Below are 21,309 nucleotides of genomic sequence, written 5' to 3'. Positions count from 1 at the left end.
CTTTAGCTAGCAATATGTCCTTGAAGTCACCCCTTCTCTCTGACAAATTTAGTTTATATATGGCTTTTACTTTGGTTCCCGCTAGGGAGGATCCGTGTACCTGTCTATAATGTTCATATAGTGGCATTTGAACATCTCCATCTTCTATTTCTCTAAAATGTTCAAGGATTCTCTCTTTTAGTTCTCTTTCTGTTTTACCAACATATAACATCTGACACGGACACTCCACTACATAGACTACACGTTCTGTATTGCAGTTCAAGAACTCCCTAATGTTGAAAGTCTGGGATCCACTGCTATCTTTGAAGTTTTTGGTTTTGTCAACGTAGGGACACATTTTGCATCTTCCACAACGGAACATTCCTTTGGCTGCTTGACTTCGCAGCCAGTTAGTTCCATTTTGGGATGGTCTATATTCACTTCTAACTAGCTTATCTTTTAGATTATGAGCTTTTTTAGCAGTCAATAGTGGTCTGGGTCCTACAATCTTCGATATCTCTGGACTTGCTCGTAGAATACCCCAATGTTTTGTAAGGAGTTCACCTAGGTCACTCCAATGTGTGCCATAAGTGGTAGTGATCCTCATAAATTGGGTCTCTCTTGGGATTTTAGGTCTCGATGACAGCAACTCCTCTCTTGGCTTCCCCCAAGCTTTTCTCATCGCTGACTTCAATAGTCTGTGGGAATATCCTCGCTCTCTAAAGCGTGTATACATAGCTCTAGTTTCAATTTTAAACTGCTCATCCGATGAACAGTTCCTGCGTAGTCGCAGGAACTGACTATAGGGGATTGATCTGAGCAGGGCAGGGGGATGATGACTTGTAGCATGCAAGATGCTGTTGCCTGCCGTCGGCTTCCGATACGTTGATGTCCTTATGAGACCATCATCGAACATCAATTTTAGGTCCAAGAACGATATCTCAGACGCATCAACTGTGTATGTTAGACGTATGTTTCTCCTGTTACAGTTGAGTTGATCAATGAATGCTCGCAGTTCATCTTCCGTTCCCGTCCATACTATTAAGGCGTCATCAATATACCTTATCCAGAGGGCGACATGTGCCCCGAAATCTGGGCTTGGGTAGACATCTTGTCTCTCCCAAAGGCCCAGATGCAGGCATGCATATGCCGGGGCACACGCCGCCCCCATCGATGTCCCCATCTGGCCAAAGACCTCCCTGTTCAAGCACATAACAGAAGGATCTAATGACTTAGAAAGTCTGTGACTGTGTTCTCCCGTCATTTTAGGTGAACAGCTCTCAGGGAGAGAAGATTCTCCTCTGCCCATAGGAAGATCTGCTGGGAGAGAGGTCATTGGAGGACTCTGAGTGCCAGTCTGTTCAAGCAGGCAGTGGCTGATCTGTTGTCTGATTGAATCATAACTTATCACAGAGTCCTGCACTGATAGTCACCACAGCAGTTAAAAGAAATGTCTGCACATGCTGTATGAGGGACAGACAACATTTTTTCTCTGAAAAAAAAATAACATTGGGGGCGGGGGGAACAGAAAGTGGCTGCCGAAGGATGCTGAACACCAGCAGGGTGAGTTATGACCTCCTATGACAGACTAAAGTTAAAGAAAGCTGCATGTTTTATTTTTACCATTATGCCTCTGAAACCATAGTGGACGCTCTGTCTCAGTGCAGGGACTCAGCTACCAACTACTGGTGGGGTAAGCCTGGTCTGCAGCTGCTATATGTCTAGAAGGTGCAGTTAGGGTCAGGTTTAGTGTTGCAGGAGGCACCCAAAAAAGCCACAGAAAAAAATCATAACAAATCTTGTGGTGTGTGTAAAAAAAAGATTATTATTTTATGACAAGCCTTTATGTCACTCTTGTACAGCTACAATTATTAATGAGGAAAATTCTGCCTCATTTAAACGTTTGCAGCATTTTAAAAAAAGATCTTAAAAATACTTATACTTCTTTCCTCAGCCTTCTGTACCCCAATCTGAGGTGCAGGGTACTTCAGGTGTGCAGGAAGAGGAATCCTCTTCAGACGATATGGAGGGGGCAGGGGCTTTTTAGGTCCAGGATGAGGAGAGTCCTAAATTGCTAATTAAGGGTAAATTTAAACGTATTCCTGAAAAGATGGATGAGCTCTTGAAAATTATACGTTCTTCACTTAATTTGCCTGTGGAGACCCCTAAAGAGTTGTCAGCTAAAGATGAAATGTTTGCGGAACATCAGGCATATAAACCTCCCTCTTTCCCCATATTTAAATCTATGTTAAATTTGATTTCTCAGGAGTGGAAGGAACCAGGCACAAAATTAACTCATACTGTATAAGTCAACCAAGAGAAGATTTCCCCTTGAGGTAGATGATAGTTCTAGGTGGGCAATAAAATTCCTTAATTTGATTTGGTTACATCCATACTTTTGAAAAATTCCCTGATTTACAGATACAGCGAATCTTAAAGAAGTAGCTGATAGGAAAATGGATGCTCTCCTCAACAGGGCTTGGGTGCTCCCAATCTTGCTTTTGCACTGCAGAACACCTCCTCTCCTGCCGCTCCGAGATTTACAGACAAGGCTGCCCCCAGTCAGGTAAGAAGACATGTGCACCTACCCTTGGGTCCGCAACAGTCCAACAGGATGACACTTCCTTCTATCACAGGGGAAAATACTGAGGGATGGAAGCGTCGAGTGTCTTTCTAACTGTGTGTGTGCTTTCTGTCCCATAGATAGGAGGAGTAGTCTTCTGGTGACTGTCATGGAGGACAAGTGCAAATGGCTATGTTGTCGTTAAACTCAGATGTTTTCTTTTAACATTCAAATTTGCACAAGTGATAGAACGTTGTTGTTTTCATACCAAAAGTTCTTATTTTCTTATTATTCATGTGATATAATTAAAAACTATCCTTCCCTCTGTTCTATACAAAGGTGGTGCAGTGCTGATAATTGAAGTCCTTTTGAATGAAGACAGAAGTGGTCCTCTGACTTCCCAACTGTATTCTCTGAACATGTTGCTTCAGACAGAAGGCAAAGAGAGGATGCCATCTGAGTATAGAAAGCTCCTAGAAGACTCTGGCTTCAGAGATATTGAAGTGAGAGCGACTGGAAAGATGTATGATGCCATTCTGGGGAGAAAATAAGCCAATGTGTCCTTTTATAGTTATTGAAAATGAATGCAGTGTATTAATGAGTTATTAGGACTAATAAAAATGTTGTGTTATCTTTGACCTGTAAATATGTTTGTTTATTAATCATGTATCCCACCAATACAGTATACCTACGTCCTCTGAGACTTCATTAAAGCCACGAAGACGTAAATATATGATTTTGCCTTGTAGCATAGCTGTGCACGATCAGGTGCGCTCCCCCGGGCACTTTCAGCTGCATTACTAATTGATTGTTCCCTTTAAGCCAATTAGAGAGACACCCCCCCTGCGGGTGAATGATCGTTACAATAGCCAACTGCAGCAATCCTTCATCTCTCCCCCTCCATGGCCAGATTGCTTAAAAACCGCCCCTGCCAGCAGCCTCTCTCACCTTACCTCATTCCTGCAAATATCCTGCAGCCCGAGCCTTCGTTGCCTGCTTTGCAGTCAGCCCTGTGGTGAATATCCATGTCCCAGCATGACAACGTCATCAAGCCGGGACCCGGATGTTCGATATCACAGGGCTGACTGCAGAGCATGGAACCGAAGCTCTGGCTGCAAGATATTCGCAGGAACGAGGTGAAGTGAGAAAGGCTGCTTGCAGGGGCGGTTTTTAAGTGATCTGGCCACGGGGAAGGGTGGACTGACTAGAGGGGGGGGGGGGCTCGTCTGGTTATCCATAAGGGGGGGGGGAAGAATACTGAAGTGGGGGGGTTGAAATGTTTACTGGGGGACATCTGGGTAACTGGGCTGGGGGTAAACTAATAATAGGGGCAAATCTGGAGATCCTGGGAGGCATACCCTACTACTGAGGGCACATCTGGCTGTAATGGGAAGGAGATGCTAATCCTGGGAGCACACCTGGCTGTAATGGGGGACCACTATCCCTGGGGACACATTTGGCTATAATGAGGGCCAGTAATCCTGGGCGCGCATCTGTCTTTCTATACTAGGGGGTTGCCAAATACGGGGGACACATTTATTTATTTATTGTATTTATAAAGCGCCAACATATTGCGCAGCGCTGAACATTAACTTAGGTTACAGACAATATTTAGGGGTGACATACAGCAATATGACAATACAGGAAAACAAGAAAACCAGATCACACACCATAGTATGAGTACCAGGTAATGCTTAGTCAGTGACTGGATGGAGCATGGAGATTAGGCAAGTTAGGTTCACTCAGATGCATAGCATGGGTTCACAGTCATGGAGGTGCAAGATCAGGTAGGACACAAAAGGAGGAGGACCCTGCCCAAAGGCTTACAATCTAAAGGGAGAGGTAAGGACACGAATGGTAGGGGACTAGAGTTCAACTGTAGGTTTAGAGCACTTGTGAGGGGTAGTAGGCCAGAGTGAAAAGGTGAGTTTTGAGGGCTTTCTTGAAGATGTTGAAGGAGGGGGCTGCCCTAATGGGTGGAGGTAGGGAGTTCCATAGTGTTGGAGCAGCTCTTGAGAAGTCCTGGAGGCGTGCATGGGACTGGGTGATGCGGGGGGCGGTTAGGCGAAGTTCACATCTGGCAATACTGGGGTGGACTGATATTGGGACACAACTGGCTCACCTTTACTGGGGGGGCTGATGCTGGGGACACATCTGGCTATCTATCCTGGGGGGGGCATAATACTGGTGGCATTTTTTTATATATCATAGCACTTTTTATTTTTAAACTGGAATTGGTGAAACTGAGAAATAATGCATTTTTTTTATTTTTTCCCCCTCTTTTTCCCTTTAAAATGCGTAGGAAACAAATTTTTTCATGGGACAAAATACCCCCCAGCAAAAGTCTACTTTGCCTTGAAAAAAAATGATATCTAGATCATTTAGATGTCGCGAGTAGGGATAAGGTTATTGCTGATTAATTAGGGACATAGCTGAAACGACAAAACCACTCTGGTCCATAAGGGGAAAACAAGGTCTGGATGCAAAGTGGTTAAAAAACAAATGGACCTGCACCACTGCCTGTATTCTTTGTGCTATTAGCCTCAAGCAATATTTAAAACAAGGTCAGAAAACAGAAAACAAAGAGTTGTGGTCAATGGATCGTACTGGACAGAAAACAAAGAGTTGTGGTCAATGGATCATACTCAAAATGGGAGACTGTTAGCAGTGGGGTACCACAGGGGTCTGTTCTGGGTCCAGTGCTCTTCAATGTATTTATTAATGACCTAGTAGATGCAGTAGTGAGCAATGTTGCTATTTTGCAGATGATACAAAATTGTGCAGAATCATCAACTCTCAGGAAGATAGTGTCATATTGCAACAGGATCTGGATAGGATGGCTATATGGGCACATACATTGCAGATGAAATTCAATGTTGAAACATATAAAGTCATGCATTTTGGTCGTACCAATGGTCTAGCACCATACAAAATAAATGGGATACAGTTGGGGACATCAAACTTGGAGAAGGACTTAGGAGTACTCATCGACAACAAGTTAAATAATCGTACTCAATGCCAAGCAGCTGCAGCTAAAGCTAACAAAATTTTGGGATGCATTAAAAGGGAAATAAAAACTCGAGATGCTAGCATACTATTGCCCCTGTTTAACTCTCTAGTAAGGCCCCATCTGGAATATGGAATTCAGTTCTGGGCACCACATTACAAAAAAGATATTGCAGTTTTAGAGCAGGTGCAGAGACGAGCAACAAAATTGATACGTGGGATGGACGGTCTCACTTACCAAGAAAGGTTAGATAAACTGGGTTTATTTAGTCTAGAGAAAAGACGCCTTAGAGGGGATCTAATTAACATGTATAAATACATCAGAGGGCAATATAATAGCTTGGCGGATGAGCTTTTTGTCCCTAGGCCTTCTCAAAGGACTAGAGGACATGATCTGCGCATGGAGGAAAAACGTTTTAGCCATTTATTTAGGAAAGGGCTCTTTACAGTAAGAGTGATTAAGATGTGAAATGCATTGCCACAGGAAGTCGTTATGGCAAACTCTATACCTGCATTTAAAGGGGGCTTAGATGATTTCCTTGCGTTGAAAGACATCCATGGCTACAATTACTAGTAATGCCTAATGATGTTGATCCAGGGATTTTATCTGATTGCCATCTGGTTTCGGGGAAGGAATTTTTCCCTTTTGGGGCTAATTGGACCATACCTTGTAAGGGTTTTTTCGCCTTCCTCTGGATCAACAGGGATATGTGAGGGAGCAGGCTGGTGTTGTACTTTATACTGGTTGAACTCGATGGACGTATGTCTTTTTTCAACCAAAATAACTATGTAACTATGTAACTATGTAAGTTCCTAGGGAAATTAGGCCATTTGACAGCACCACTGAGAGGTATTAGAAAACAGTTTATTCAATACAACAAACCATATACATATATACACAGCAAAGTTAAAAAAAACACTTTAAAATCCATATATTTTGTCCTGTGTTGCATGAAAATTTATGTTCATTATGCATATGCATACTATTGCACTCTGAATACATCAAGCGAAGAAGGGTATATATATTGTTGTATCCTCAGTTTCCAAAAAGTTCTTAAATGTATAAGTGAAGAATTACCTAAAAATATACGTAGGTACGGTGACAGTGGCAATTCCATGTGGCGTGATGTGAGCCATGGTATTTAGTACCACCGGTCTTTGGTCCTTAAAGTGAACCTCCGGACTAAAAATCTACTCAGCAGAACTGAAAGGCTAGGTGTTTCTTTAACAGTTTCACAGCGTCAGAACTTTGTTTTTCTTACCAAAGCATCATTTTTAGCTGCATTTTTATCTAAGCTCCACCCATCAAAGAAAAAAAGCCCAGGCTTTTTTTCCCTGATGCTGTGCAGAGCAAGATGAGATTTCCTATGTTGTTATTCACGTTGCCTAGCAACTGGGAGAGGTGATCAGGACACAGGACAGTTGGAACTGTGTCTCATGCTCTCTGTCACCTCCTTTCAACCAAAAAGATGGCTGCCATCATGAAATCAAACATTTGCCTGTTCTTTTAAAACAGTGTGGGTAAGAGATTATATTACCTATCTATTTTAATTAACATAACTAATGTAACTTAATGACAGTATGTTTGTTTAGGCTGGAGTTCCTCTTTAAGGGGCCAGTGACTGCTGGTACCTAACTGGTTAATAAGTGAACAAGTAATATTCCTGTATCAACATAACTAAGGAATTAAAACACAATAGTGTTATAATTCATCAAGACTAAGGAAGTTCACTGAACTATGAATAAACCTGGAAATAAATGTGCAGTAAATATGTACAATAATCATGACTTCTACAAATACCTACAAATAGTGCTACTTCCTAAACACAGCCAACACTTCACCTCTTAACTTCCTGCCAGCCCTATCCAACTAACTAGGTCCCAAGTTAAACCCACCTAAAGGCAACTCCCTGATCTATTCTCTGCTTAGCTCCTTTAACCAGGACACAATTCTGATTAGCTCCTTTAAACAAGACTCAATAAATGGCAACTCAGTAGCTGGAACCCATCCTTTAATATCTCCCCCACACTATAGGATTGGTACAAAAGCAGTAATTGATCTGCAGAACTACCCTTTACCCTTTCCACCTGGAAAATCTCTCAAAACTTATTGGCAATGGTACCTCACACCAGTGCACCTTGCTAGGTTTCAACCTGAAATGTCCTTAGAGTGCTGGAGAAAATGCAGATACCCAGGTACCCTCCCGCACATATCCTGGTCATGTCCCTTAGTGCAGGCATTTGTTAAAGCATGCTTGAACAAACTGCCTGTCAAACTAAGGAAGTTATACCCCATCTAGCTATTCTCCACCTTAAAGGTGAAACCTTGCTCGCTTAATCCAGGTATATTATCTCCTGCGTGTTAATCGCCACTAGGGTAGCCATTGCTGAAAATTGGAAATTTGTTTCTCTCCCTACTACCCAGTCTGTGCTAAGGAAAGTGGACTTGCATTGGCTCGTAGATCTCACACACTTACAACCTTCATTGACAAAGTTCACCTTTAGAGTGCAGTCTCCCTGACACTAAGCTCCTGCAAGATGCATAGAGTTTATTCCTGCATGGCTAATTCAACCTAACTTTGTTTTATTATCTAATAATGTAAGACATCTCCTTGCTTCCAACAGTTTATTACTGGCACACAGCTGTTTTTATGTTTTATTCCTCAACCCCCCTGCACATCAAGTACCCCTATCCTGTTTCCCTGTTTATACTATTTCATGCATGTCAAGTGGCCGCATTCAAGTATACGTCAGTGAACTCAATCTAGACCCACTTGTTTTCTGGGAGTGGACTTACTGCACCTTTAATCCCCAAGTAAAAAAAAAATCTACCACTTGAGCACTTCACATAGGTTCATATCTTACAAACTAATCACAGTGAACTACCCCTGCCTCCAAGCACAGTCTGCTATATGTAGGGCAAACCCCAAGCACCCCAGTTACCCCACCAGTTGTTATATGGCCTCTTGCCAGGTCATATACTCAACTCATCATTGCTTTATTCAAATATATAACAGTAATATTTCTGTCTGGTGTAAGTTTATTTACTATGATCAATAACCCTACTGATTTTTGTATGTACCCACATTGCTACATTTGAATATTGTATGATCATAAAATATGAACCGCAATGTTTACTTATTCCAGCATACCTACTTGACTGTATTATCTGTTTTTATTGTGTTGTCCTGTGATTTTTTTATAAAAAAAATTGAATGAAGAATGTGCAATAATGATAAGCTGGGGTGGAATGTCATGTAAATGTGCTGGCAAAGCAATGGGCAAGTGCACTAATATCCAGGGTGCAGCAACACAGGAATCCTATTTCCAGAACAGGCAACCCTTATTTTCTCAGTTTAAAGAGAAACTGTGACCAAGAATTGAACTTCATCCCAATCAGTAGCTGATACCCCCTTTCCCATGAGAAATCTTTTCTTTTTCACAAACGGATGATCAGGGGGCTTTGTATGGCTGATATTGTGGTGAAACCCCTCCCACTGTGTGATGTCAGGACCATGATCCTGACTGTTTCCTGTCTGTGAACCTCATTGCATTGTGGGAAATAACAGCTATTTACAACTGGGTACAACTGCCAAAAAAGCAAGCATCTCCTTCCACTGACATCCCCTGCCAGCAGTAAAAATTTCACCATGTGGTAAATGTCAGAATGTAAATCAAGGAGAGGAAAGATTTTATAATGGGAAAACAATGGCTAAATCATTCATACATAATTATTGTAAAAATGAAGCACTTTTTTTTTAAATTAAATTATTTTCACTGGAGTTCCTCTTTAAAGGACAACTGTAGTGAGAAAAATATGGAGGCGGGCATATTTAAGCAATACTAGTTGCCTGGCAGCCCTGCTGATCTATTTGGATGCTTTAGTGTCTTAAAAACACCTGAAACAAGCAGGTAGCTAATCTTGTCAGATCTGACAATAATGTCAGAAACACTTGCAGATTGATTCACTAACCGGCGCTCACACATCGCGCACAGCCCAGGACAGTGCGTTCATAGTGCGCGGTGCGATAATAACATCGCACCCGCTGCCTTGTAACGTCGCACCCGCTGCCTTGTAACGGCGCATCAGGTGCCCCCGAAACGGCGCATCACTGCGCTGCTTTAGGGGACACCTGATGCGCCGTTTTCGGCATACCAGGTGTGACGTTTACAAGGCAGCGGGTGCGTGTTATCGTCGCACCGCGCACTACTAACGGCTGCGCGCGCACTGCCCTGGGCTGTGCACGATGTAGCTTTGCGCGGCAATTAGTGCCCGTAAAGCTACTTTTCGGGCACTAAGTGGCTTTTCACTCTGGCTCTAATACTTAGCGCCTGTTAGTGAATCAAGCCCTTGGTGTGTTGCATGCTTGCTTAGTGTCTATGGCTAAAAGTATTAGAGGCAGAGGACCAGCAGAATAGCCAGGCAACTAGTATTGCCTCAAAGGAAATAAATATGGCAGCCTCCACATCTCCTCTCTTCAGTTGTCCTTTAACTACTTGCCGACTGCTCCACGCCAATTGGCGTGAGCAGTGCGGCAACCCCAGGACCGCTCCACGCTGATTGGCGTGATTGGCCGTCTATGGGGCTAGCAGGAGATCGCGCGCAGGCTGTGTACGCATCTCCTGCTCGGAAGGCGGAGCTCCGCCCCGCCTTCAGTCTCTGAGTGGCGATCGCCGCTCGGGAGACTGTTAGATGGCGAAACTGCCATCTAATTACTTTGTACAGGAGATCACGTGCAGGCTGTGCGTGCATCTTCTGCTCGGAAGGTGGAGCTCCGCCCCGCCTTCAGTCTCTGAGTGGCGATCGACGCTCATGAGACTGTTAGACAGCGAAACTGCCGTCTAATTACTTTGTATAGCACTGTGATCCGCAGCAGCGCTGTACTGGGTGACACGGCTGTCCCCCTGGGGCACCAGAGAGCGATCGGCTCTCAAGGGCTGAAGCCTATGACAGCCGATCGCCGTGATTGGCTGGTGGCGGGAAGGAGGGAGAGGGGATAAAAAAAGTATATTTAATAAAAATAAGAATAAAAATAAGAATAAAAATGAATAAATATTTGTGAAAAAAACCAACAAAGAACTGGGGGGCGATCAGACCCCACCAACAGAGCTCTGTTGGTGGGGAGAAAAGGGGGGGGGAATCACTTGTGTGATGTGTTGTGCGGCCCTGTAGTGAGGCCTTAAAGCTGCAGTGGCCTATTTAACTGAAAATGGCCTGGTCTTTGGGGGGGGGGGGGGGGGTTAACACTGTGGTCCTCAAGTGGTTAAGTTGCCTGGCTGTCCCGCTGAACCTCTGCCCCTTATACCTTAAGCCATAGACCCTGAACAAGCTTGCAGAGCAGATGTTTCTGACAAGAATCTGGCAAGATTAGCTGCATGCTTGTTTCAATTGTGTGATTCAGATGCTACTGACCAAAAAGATCAGCAGGACTGCCAAGTAATTGGTATTGTTTAAAAGGAAAAAAATATGGCAGCCTGCATATGTCTCTCACCTCGGGATTCATTTAAAGGTGTGTTTGTTTTCTGTTGAACATTTGTCTATAACAGGCAGAGGCTACTGCGCATGTGCGGTCCCGAGCCGTGCACACCCTGATCACATTCCCATTGCAGGGACCGTTCTGCACGTGCACAGTAGGGATTTTCCCATACTGCACATGCGCAGAACACTGCCATGCACGGGGATGTGACAAGGAGGCGCGTGGCCAGCCAGCTTTCAGGGGGTCACTGCTGCTGGCCGGAGGGTCTCAGAAGGAGGTCACGGGCACAGAATAGCTGTGGGGGGCTGCAAGAATCCCCTGATAAGTTAACCTAGTTTTTTTGTTTTACTTTAGATTTCCGTCATAGGAATGATTAGCGCAAAAAAAAAAGTTCCACTTACCCGGGGCTTCCTCCAGCCCGGGGCAGCCGTCCTGTGCCCTCGCCGCAGCTCCTACGTCTCCCGGTCCTCTTCGCCGGCAGAGCCGACTTTGCCAGGTCGGGTTCCGGGTCGGCCTCCTCTGCGCTCCACGGCGCGGGTCACGTGGTCCAGCCGACGTCATCTGGATGCTACTGCGCAGGCGCAGTAGTTCTGTGCCTGCGCAGTAGCATCCAGATGACGTCGGCCGGACCACGTGACCCGCGCAGTGGAACGCAGAAGAGGCCGACCCGGAACCCGACCTGGCGAGGTCGGCTCCACCGGCGAAGAGGACCGGGAGACGTAGGAGCTGCGGCGGAGGCAAAGGACAGCTGCTCCGGGCTGGAGGAAGCCCCGGGTAAGTGGAACTTTTTTTTTTGCGCGGAGCATTCCTTTAAGTATTAATGGTAGCAACATTATCCCCATACCTCCCAACTTTTTGAGATAAGAAAGAGGGACACTTAAGCCATGTGCTGCCACGCCCCTAATCACGCCCCCGGCACACCCCTAGTCATGCATACCATAAAAATGTCATAAGGAAAATATGTTTTATAATTCAAACCACACTAATCCTTTCTATCCGGGTTAATTTTACTTCATATTAACTCATGAAAATAAGAAATACATCAATTTAAAGGAAGGGAATGAAGTTTAGAGTCATTTTTTTCAGTAGAAAAATATATATTTTCATAGATTGTACATCAGTCCTTAAAGAGAGACAAATGAGGAAGAAAGAGGGACAATGGGATATGGCTTCCAAAGAGTGACTGTCCCTCCAAAAGGATATTTGGGAGCTATGTTATCACAAAACATTTAATACACAAACATCATGTTTTGCACTAGACATGAACCTATCTCTGGTGCATCTTTGATTAAGTCCTTCCATCAAGTCCTTCTTTTCTGAGCACATAGGTGTAAAGCTAGGTAAAAAACCCAAATGTGGAAAAAATGACTATACATGAAAAGAAACCATTCATGTATCAGGTATGTCATTTGGTTCCAAGATGATGTATACCTGTAATGTCATCCATGATGTTGCTACCTAAAGACACACCGTATAAATAAAATTTAACAGAACACATGTACTGAGTGATAATGATTTTGTTAGTTGCTGGATAAATCCAAGGAGACAGTTAGAATCTGAATTTGAGGTTTTTTGCTATGGCGTCATTCACACTATGTCCATTTTTTAACATTTGTCTACAATTAAGAAATGCATTAGAATTGACAGCACATGTAAGTCAATGAGCTAATTCCCACCTAATGCATTGTGTGTGTGTGAGTTTGTGTATGTGTGTACATGTGTGTGTGTGCGCATGCGTGTGTGTGCGCATGCCTGTGTGTGTGTGTATTCAGGGTTTTTTTGTTTTTGTTTTTTTCTTTGGCACATCCATCCACATTTTCTTACTAAACTGTATCTTAACAGTAAGAAACACACGTATAAACAGGCATGATCGATGTTAGTCTACCTCCCGGTCAGTGGAACAACAACAAACCTTATTGAGAGACAATATTAACACACAGCCAGAATGCAGTACTTTTACATTACTGTAGATGGCAGCAGATATATGCATCTATCTACTAACATCTCTTTTTTTGCAAATGTAAGTAAATTCTAAACATAAAACAGTTTGTGGACTGCTGCGCCTACAAAGAAAAAAATATGTTAACGGATGTAGTCTTTATATTTCACAGGTGTCCTGATAACCTGTCCTAATTACCTTCTGTTGGTATGTTTCTACAGTCTACTAAGATAGATTTCCAAAGATCTTTGCCATCTCTCTTGGCTTTCTTTATAAATGTCTTTGCTGTTTTCACAGCTGATTGCCTTGCCATTGGATTGGCTGTGGTATGGGGATGATGTAATATGTTAAAATTCCCACTTTCTTGAAAATTTTTCAAACAAAGAGCTGACGAATTGCGGTCCATTATCTGTTATGGCCGAGTTAGGCATTTCATACCAAATAAAATGTATCTTGCAGCATTCGATTATTGTTTTTGACGTAGTGTCACAGAATGCGTCTATCTCCCAGAAGTCTGAATAATATTAAACTATTATCATATAGTCCTGTCCAGGTACAGAGAATAGGTCTATTCCCAGCTTACTCCAGGGTAGAGTTGGCAAACTGTGTGTCAAAGGAGATTCCTTTGTCTGTCTGTGTAGAAATTCATTGCAAGTATTGCAGCCCTTTATTGCAGCAATTAGATCTGGACCCATTTGTAGCTAAAATATCACATCCTTTGCCTTGCAAAGACATGCATCTATGCCTTGGTGACTTGAGTGGATTCGTGTGATAATTTCTGGATGTATACTTTTGTGGTATGATGACTCTGCATCCTTTATACAAAATGTCATTCTGTATGATGATTTAAGCGGTTAATAACAAAGCACCCTTACGTGCTACAAACACAAATTTTGCAGGGTATGTTAAAAAGAAACTCAGACCAAGAATTGAACTTTATCCCAATCAGTAGCTGATACCCCCTTTTACATGAGAAAGCTATTTCTTTTCACAAACAGACCATGAGGGGGCGCTGTATGGCTGATATTATGGTGAAATTCCTCCCACAAAGAAATTCTGAGTACGTACTCTTGGCAGTTTCCTGTCTGTGAACCCTGTTGCATTGTGGGAAATAGCTGTTTACAGTTGTTTCCAACTGCCAAAACTGCAAGCAGCAGCTACATCACTTGCCAGCAGTAAAATGTCAGAATATAAATCAGGAATTTAAAATATTTTACAATGGGCAAACACTGACTAAATCATTTATACATAATTATTGTAAAGATAAAGCACTTTTTTATTGCATTATTTTCACTGGAGTTCCTCTTTAACCACTTCACCACTGAGGGGTTTTACCCCCTGAGCACCAGAGCAATTTTCACCTTTCAGCGCTCCTTCCATTCATTCGTCTATAACTTTATCATTACTTATCGCAATGAAATGAACTATATCTTGTTTTTTCCGCCACCAATTAGGCTTTCTTTAGGTGGGACATTATGCCAAGAATTATTTTTTTCTAAATGTGTTTTAATGGGAAAATAGGAAAAATGTGGGGGAAAAAATAATTATTTTTCAGTTTTCGGCCATTATAGTTTTTAAATAATGCATGCTACTGTAATTAAAACCCATGAAATGTATTTGCCCTTTTGTCCCGGTTATAAAACCATTTAAATTATGTCCCTATCACAATGTTTGGCGCCAATATTTTATTTGGAAATAAAGGTGCATTTTTTTCATTTTTGTGTCCATCCCTAATTACAAGCCCATAGTTTATAAAGTAACAGTGTTCTACCCTCTTGACATAAATATTTAAAAAGTTCAGTCCCTAAGGTAACTATTTATGTATTTTTTTTAATTGTAAATTTTTTAATTTTTTTTTAATTACAAAAAAAAAAAAAATGAGGAGTGTGGGAGGTAATGAGTTAATTTTATGGGTAAAAGTCATTTATTTGTATGTGAAAAATGTGTAGGGTGTAGTTTACTATTTGGCCACAAGATGGCCACAGTAACTTTTTGTTTTAATGCGACCTCCAAGCTTCCTTCCGGAAGCTTGGAGGAAGTATAAGGAGGCTGGACACGTGAGTTTTTTCTCACACTGATCGCGCTGCCCATAGGAGAGCAGCGGATCATTGCGGGGCTTAGATCAACGAACGGGAATGGATTTTCCCGTTCATTGATCTCTGGGCGAGCGGGCGGCGGCGTGTTTACTAGCGGCGGGCGGCGTGTTTACGAGCGGGAGCGCGGACAGCGTCGGGAACGCGGAAAGTACGTATTTCTCCGTCCCTGGTTGTTAAAGGATGGAAAAAGGGGCGGAGAAATACGTACGCGCGGGGGTAAAGTGGTTAAAGAGAATCTGTATTGTTAAAATCACACAAAAGTATACATACCAGTGTGTTAGGGGGCATCTCCTATTACCCTCTGTCACAATTTCGCCGCTCCCCGCCGCATTAAAAGTAGTCAAAAACAGTTTTAAAAAGTTTGTTTGTAAACAAACAAAATGGCCACCAAAACAGGAAGTAGGTTGATGTACAGTATGTCCACACATAGAAAATACATCCATACACAATCAGGCTGTATACAGCATTCCTTTTGAATCTCAAGAGATCATTTGTGTGTTTCTTTACCTCTGCAGCTCACTGAAGTTACAAGCTGATTGTTTGTTTACTCTTGCAGACAGCTCTGCCTGGTTGTCTGTAATTCTGCAGTATGTGACTCATCAGTATGTGAACAGAGGATTTATCCAGCTTGTAAAAGATAAGAGCAAAGAAAAGCTGGCTAATGTAAATAACACACACACACACAGGGGAGTGTGCATAGAGGGGGCATGCATAGCAGATCACACTGAAGAGTTGGCAGCCTTCCAGGCACAGGACGACAAGTCCGACAGAGGAAAGATAAGCTGATTTATTACAGAGATGGTGATAGTATTAAGTGCAGCAGTAAGCCAGAGCACATTATAATAGATTTAGGAACCTGTAGGATGGTAGAAAACACAATGACATTTTTGTTACAGAGTCCCTTTAAGGAGGGCAGTAAGAGCAAGAGGAAATCTACTCATAGATATCAGGGTGCTATGGGTGTTCCAGGGTGCCAGCGTGGGTGGATGCTATAAGTGCAGTATGCGAGTAGGAGAGCAGAAAGAAAAAAATACTAGAGCTAGAGCCAAAAACATCCTTGAATTTTGGCTCCAAGGCTCCCCATTGGTCTAATATCAGTTTTTTTAATTAATAAAAAGAGTGACATTTTTGTATTTTGTTATCACCCCCTCCCTCCGTAAATTGGCCCTATACTATGTTACATTCACTACATGATGCATACATAGACAGGGACAGTAAAGTGACAAGGCAATACTTTGTGCAGCAACAGAGGTGCCTGGCTCATCTACTGACCACATATGCTATTGCTCCGTTGTTATTGCCTGATGAAGCGGGATCAAACCTGCGAAACGTGTTGCATATTTGGAGTTCATAAATAAAATATATTGACTGTCTTTACTACAGTCGTTGTGTGTCTACTTGGAGGAGGTAAGTCCACCACTACCTCCTCTAATTACCAAGAATTTGGTTTTTAAGCTCATTTAGCTTCCTTTTATCCTTTTGGCACCTCTGTTCTCCTGCATAATATTGAGTCCACCCTGGGTGGAGATTTGAACCCCTTTTTTCTCATCTACAGAGAGCGACTTCTTATTCATGAGTGGGGTCAGGAAAATCTCCCCACCTGCCTTTACAGTGGTTGCCTAATGGTAATCCTGGTTTGTGAGTATTAATATTTACTCTATCTAGTAAGCATTTACCAGTACATATTACGCTCTTGGTGTTCCTTGTTTTTATCTAGTTTTCTGTAAGAAAAAAGTTAGGCCCGGTTCACACGGACGCAGAGTCGGGACAAGATCCTCCAGCACCCAAGGCTGAGACACCACAGTGTGCCTCTCCATCCCTCCCATTCCAGCCATCACACACTGATTGCTATTAGACTAAGAGGCTCCCCAGGGCCCCCAACACCCTAATCTCTAGTTATCCGGCTTGCAGTCACTGCCATGCATCCCCTTTTCTTGTTTCTCTCTGCTTCAAACACAATAGGGGAATGATAGCTGAGTGAGTTAATCCTCCCGGTAGGCCAATTATATCGGCATAGGTGCCCTGAGCGAGAAGATCAGTCAGTATGTTGATTTTTTCCTACAACCCTATGTGACTATCCCAGACTCCTACATTAAGGACATGGGTGACCTGTTAAGTAGGATTAACAACCTAGGTCTATCTAGGGATATTTTGCTCATAACGTGTGATGTGGAGTCATTCTATTCCAACATCAACCACACACATGGCATGGAGGCTGTCAGGTACTTTATGCAAATGGCCAGTAGAATCAACAATGAGAGAAATTATTTCTTGTTGAGACTTTTGGAATTAATGCTCACAAAAAAAACTTTTTTCTTTTTGATCAACAATACTATCTTCAAACAAGAGGAGTTGCCATGGGCACTAAATGCGCACCTTCAGTGGCTAATTCTTAGGCTGGTGGGAGAGAGAGATTGTGTGGGGGGAGTCGATGAAGTGGTACCATCCCCATATTTTGGGGTGGTTTTGCTTCATCGACGACCTGCTCATTCTGTGGCAGGGACCGGAGCACCTTTGTCGGGAATTCCTGAGCACCTTGAATATTAATTACTTGAACATCAAATTAACATACGACATATCAAGAAAAGAGGTGGTGTTCTTGAATCTAAGGATTCAAACAAGTGAGCGGGGTAGTTTGGAGACCACTATTTATAGAAAGTCCACCGCGACCAACAGCCTTCTGAGCTTTGACTCTCATCATACAAGAAATCTGAAGGTAAATATACCAACAGGCCAATTCATACGTTTGAAAAGGAACTGCTTCACAACAGAAGTATTTGAGAAAGAAAGTGTCAACATGAAAGCAAGATTCCAACAGAGGGGGCTACCCTAGAAAATGTCTAGAAAAAGCGATAAATAGAGCCAGAGCACAACACCACGGGAAAAACTTTTGACATCCAAACCCAAAACCAAGACCAATATAACCAGGTTTGTTACACCATATAATAATGCATGGAATGAGATTTATGGAATACTGAGGAAACATTGGAGCATTTTACAAAATGACTCAATTATTAAAAAATGCATTACCACACATCCTAGCGTAACAGCTAAACGAGCCCCAACTCTGAAGAACATCTTGAGTAAAAGTCACTTCTCTCGAAGAAAAAGGAAAATGGATGCAGCAGGAAGTTACAGATGTGGAAACTGCTCTATATGCCCATGGATGACTACAAACAAAAATTTTCAAAGTACCAGTACAGGTAAGACATATGACATCAGAGACTTTATAAACTGTCAAACTAAAGGAGTAATATACTTAATGGAATGTCACTGCCACAAGCAGTATGTAGGGCAAACCAAAAATCAGTTAAAAATACGTCTGCAAAAACATATGTCCACGGTGTGTCTAACAGATGGGGACAGACAGCAAGGCAAGACACTAGCCACAATAGCAGAGCATGCCTTGGATTATCACAATGGTAACATGAAGGGATAGAAGTTTCTAGGTATCCAACAAGTCAGGGGCAGTGAACAAGGAGGAAATATATCAGTTGTGCTACTAAAGAAGGAGTTGAGGTCAGGGGCAAACCCAGGATTTTCAAGGGGGGGGGGGATTCCTGAAAGGTCTCCCTCAGCCACGCACAATCCTATATAATAAAACCCTGTGTCCATGCACTGTCCCTGTGTAGCGTTGTCCGTGCTGAACCGTTGTGCGCATGTGCGCACTGCGCAGCACGGACAACGCTACACAGGGATAGCCTGGGACCAGGGAGCCGAGCGGGCGGCGTGTCAGCGGGCAGCCAGGTGAGTGGCGTGTCAGTGGGCGACCGGGCATGTGGCGGGTCAGCAGGAGGCCAGACGTGCAGAGGGTCAGCGGGTGGCCGGATGTGCGGCGGGTGCGCGCATGCGCGGTGACACTGCGGCGGAGAGTGGGAGGGGAGGAGAGGGGAGGTGGGAGGAGAGGAGAGGGGAGGTGAGAGGAAAGGGGAGGGGAGGTGGATTCGACACAGACCTACAGCCTGTTTTTAAACGGGCTTAGGTCACCTAGTACAGTATAATAACATGGTGGGACATCATGCTGGGTAAGAATAATGCAATTTCCCATCCGGCTGACAGGATCTAGCGATTATTTCCTAAATATCCGATCTGCTCCCGATCGACAATAGGATAAATCAGGAGCAGTTTGGATACAGATAATAATGAGGACGGCTGACATTGCTAATGAAGGGGAAAGTGAAGCATTCACACAGCAGGGCATGGGGCTGTGCTCATACCTGACTCTGTTAAGTTCCACAGACCTGCTCCATTCTCAGTACACACGCAGCTGCTCCATCCAAAGTCAACTGTAGCCAGGAAAGAAAGGGGGCAGTGCTGTGAGCTGCAGGATGCATGCAGATATTCTGGTGTCTCAACTTGTGCCTGTCTCCAGACACTGCACCAGCCCTGGTCTGAGGGCGGATTCTGGGCAGCTGTAAGTCCCCCCCCCCCCCCCCCCGGGTTTGCCTGTGGAGGTGGATACACAAATTAAAAACCAGGGCTCCATGGGGCCTTACTGAGGACTATAATTATGGTTGTTTCTTAAACTAAAATTTTTTCTATGTATCCTGTCTCAGATTGACCCCAAATCAATGACCAACAAGCTCTAACTGCCCTTTCATCCCTACCCTTTTACTCGTTATTTGACATCTGGCTGTGAGTATGAGTGGCTGAATGGAGTAATGGTTAAGGGCTCTGCCTCTGACATGGGAGACCAGGGTTCGAATCTCGGCTCTGCCTGTTCAGTAAGCCAGCACCTATTCAGTAGGAGACCTTAGGCCAGTCTCCCTAACACTGCTACTGCCTATAGAGCGCGTCCTAGAGGCTGCAGTTCTGGCACTTTGAGTCTGCCTGGAGAAAAGCGCGATATAAAATGTTCTGTTCTGTGTTTGAGTAACAGATGTCTTTGTATCCATTGGTGAGTAGTGGATACATTGGTTCCATGCACTCTCTCCCCTTCCTTTTTCTCATGTTTTGCATGCACACCAGTGAGTGTACGGGTTGCATGCATGACTTATATACACACATTTGTTTTGCAGGGCCGAGTGCATGCAGTTAATAACTATTAGGATAGATTCAGGGCCGGCCTTTGACCTGAGCGACCGGTGCGATCGCTCAGGGCGCCGGCTTCCAGGGGGCGCTCCTCTCCCCTGGCTGCATGTTTTTATATCGATGCTGCGGCCCCGGCTGGGTACTCCCGCTCCGCCCCCTGGTGCCGCTGCTGGGGGTGATTGGGGGGGGGAAGGGGGTAAAGATGTCCGTGCGCAGTGATGGAGGGGGGAGCCGCAGCGCGGGGAGGGCAGCCCGACCTCTCCCTCCCTTCCTCTCCGGGCCACCCTCTGTGCTCCCCCCTCCGATGCACACTGCAGCAGAGATAACTCACCTCCCTGGTTCCGATCGCCGGCGCCTCTCATTTGCCGCTGGTATCTTCTACATAGTCACTGATGCACACTAAACTTCCTGCTTAACAGGAAGTTTAGTGTGTATCAGTAAACTATGTAGAAGAGAGTAGACCAGCGGCAATTGAGAGGCGCCGGCGATCGGAACCAGGGAGGTGAGTTATCTCTGCTGCAGTGTGCATCAGAGGGGGGAGCACAGAGGGTGGCCCGGAGAGGAAGGGAGGGAGAGGTCGGGCTGCCCTCCCCGTGGCTCCCCCCTCCACTATGAGGGGGGGGGGGGGCACCTACCTACCTACCTACCTACCTAATCTATACTGGGGGCAGCTACCTATCTAATCTATACTGGGGGCAGCTACCTATCTAACCTATACTGGGGGGACCTACCTATCTAACCTATACTGGGGGCACCTACCTATCTAGCCAATACTGGGGGCACCTACCTATACTGGGGGGCAGCTACCTATCTAACCTATACTGGGGGCACCTACCTATCTAACGTATACTGGGGGCACCTACCTATCTAACCTATACTGGGGGGCAGCTACCTATCTAACCTATACTGGGGGCGGCTACCTATCTAGCCAATACTGGGGGCACCTACCTATACTGGGGGGCAGCTACCTATCTAACCTATACTGGGGGCACCTACCTATCTAACGTATACTGGGGGGCACCTACCTATCTAACCTATACTGGGGGGCAGCTACCTAACTTACCTATACTGGGGGCGGCTACCTATCTAGCCAATACTGGGGGCACCTACCTATACTGGGGGGCAGCTACCTATCTAACCCAAACTGGGGGTGGCTACCTATCTAGCCAATACTGGGGGCACCTACCTATCTAACCTATACTGGGGGCACCTACCTAT

The 21,309-nt window shown here is 44.2% G+C and overlaps 2 protein-coding genes across 4 annotated transcripts in view; one reads left to right on the top strand and one right to left on the bottom strand.

The window, feature by feature from the left end:
• The window catches only part of LOC137546914 (acetylserotonin O-methyltransferase-like), a 66,446-nt gene extending 63,258 nt beyond the window's left edge, over positions 1 to 3,188 (top strand). For all 3 annotated transcript variants that reach the window (XM_068269944.1, XM_068269945.1, XM_068269946.1), the window contains one exon: positions 2,882 to 3,188. In XM_068269944.1, the coding sequence (XP_068126045.1) occupies positions 2,882 to 3,093 (212 nt within the window). In that variant the 3' untranslated portion in view covers positions 3,094 to 3,188. The remainder of the gene's footprint in view (positions 1 to 2,881) is intronic.
• The window catches only part of AKAP17A (A-kinase anchoring protein 17A), a 126,835-nt gene that overhangs the window by 80,342 nt on the left and 25,184 nt on the right, over positions 1 to 21,309 (bottom strand). The gene's annotated exons all lie outside the window — the stretch shown is intronic.

Source organism: Hyperolius riggenbachi, chromosome 2, assembly GCF_040937935.1.
Source record: "Hyperolius riggenbachi isolate aHypRig1 chromosome 2, aHypRig1.pri, whole genome shotgun sequence".
Classification (NCBI taxonomy): domain Eukaryota; kingdom Metazoa; phylum Chordata; class Amphibia; order Anura; family Hyperoliidae; genus Hyperolius; species Hyperolius riggenbachi.
The sequence above is the reverse complement of the archived record's forward strand: the minus strand, read 5'-3'. Positions and strand labels throughout refer to the sequence as shown.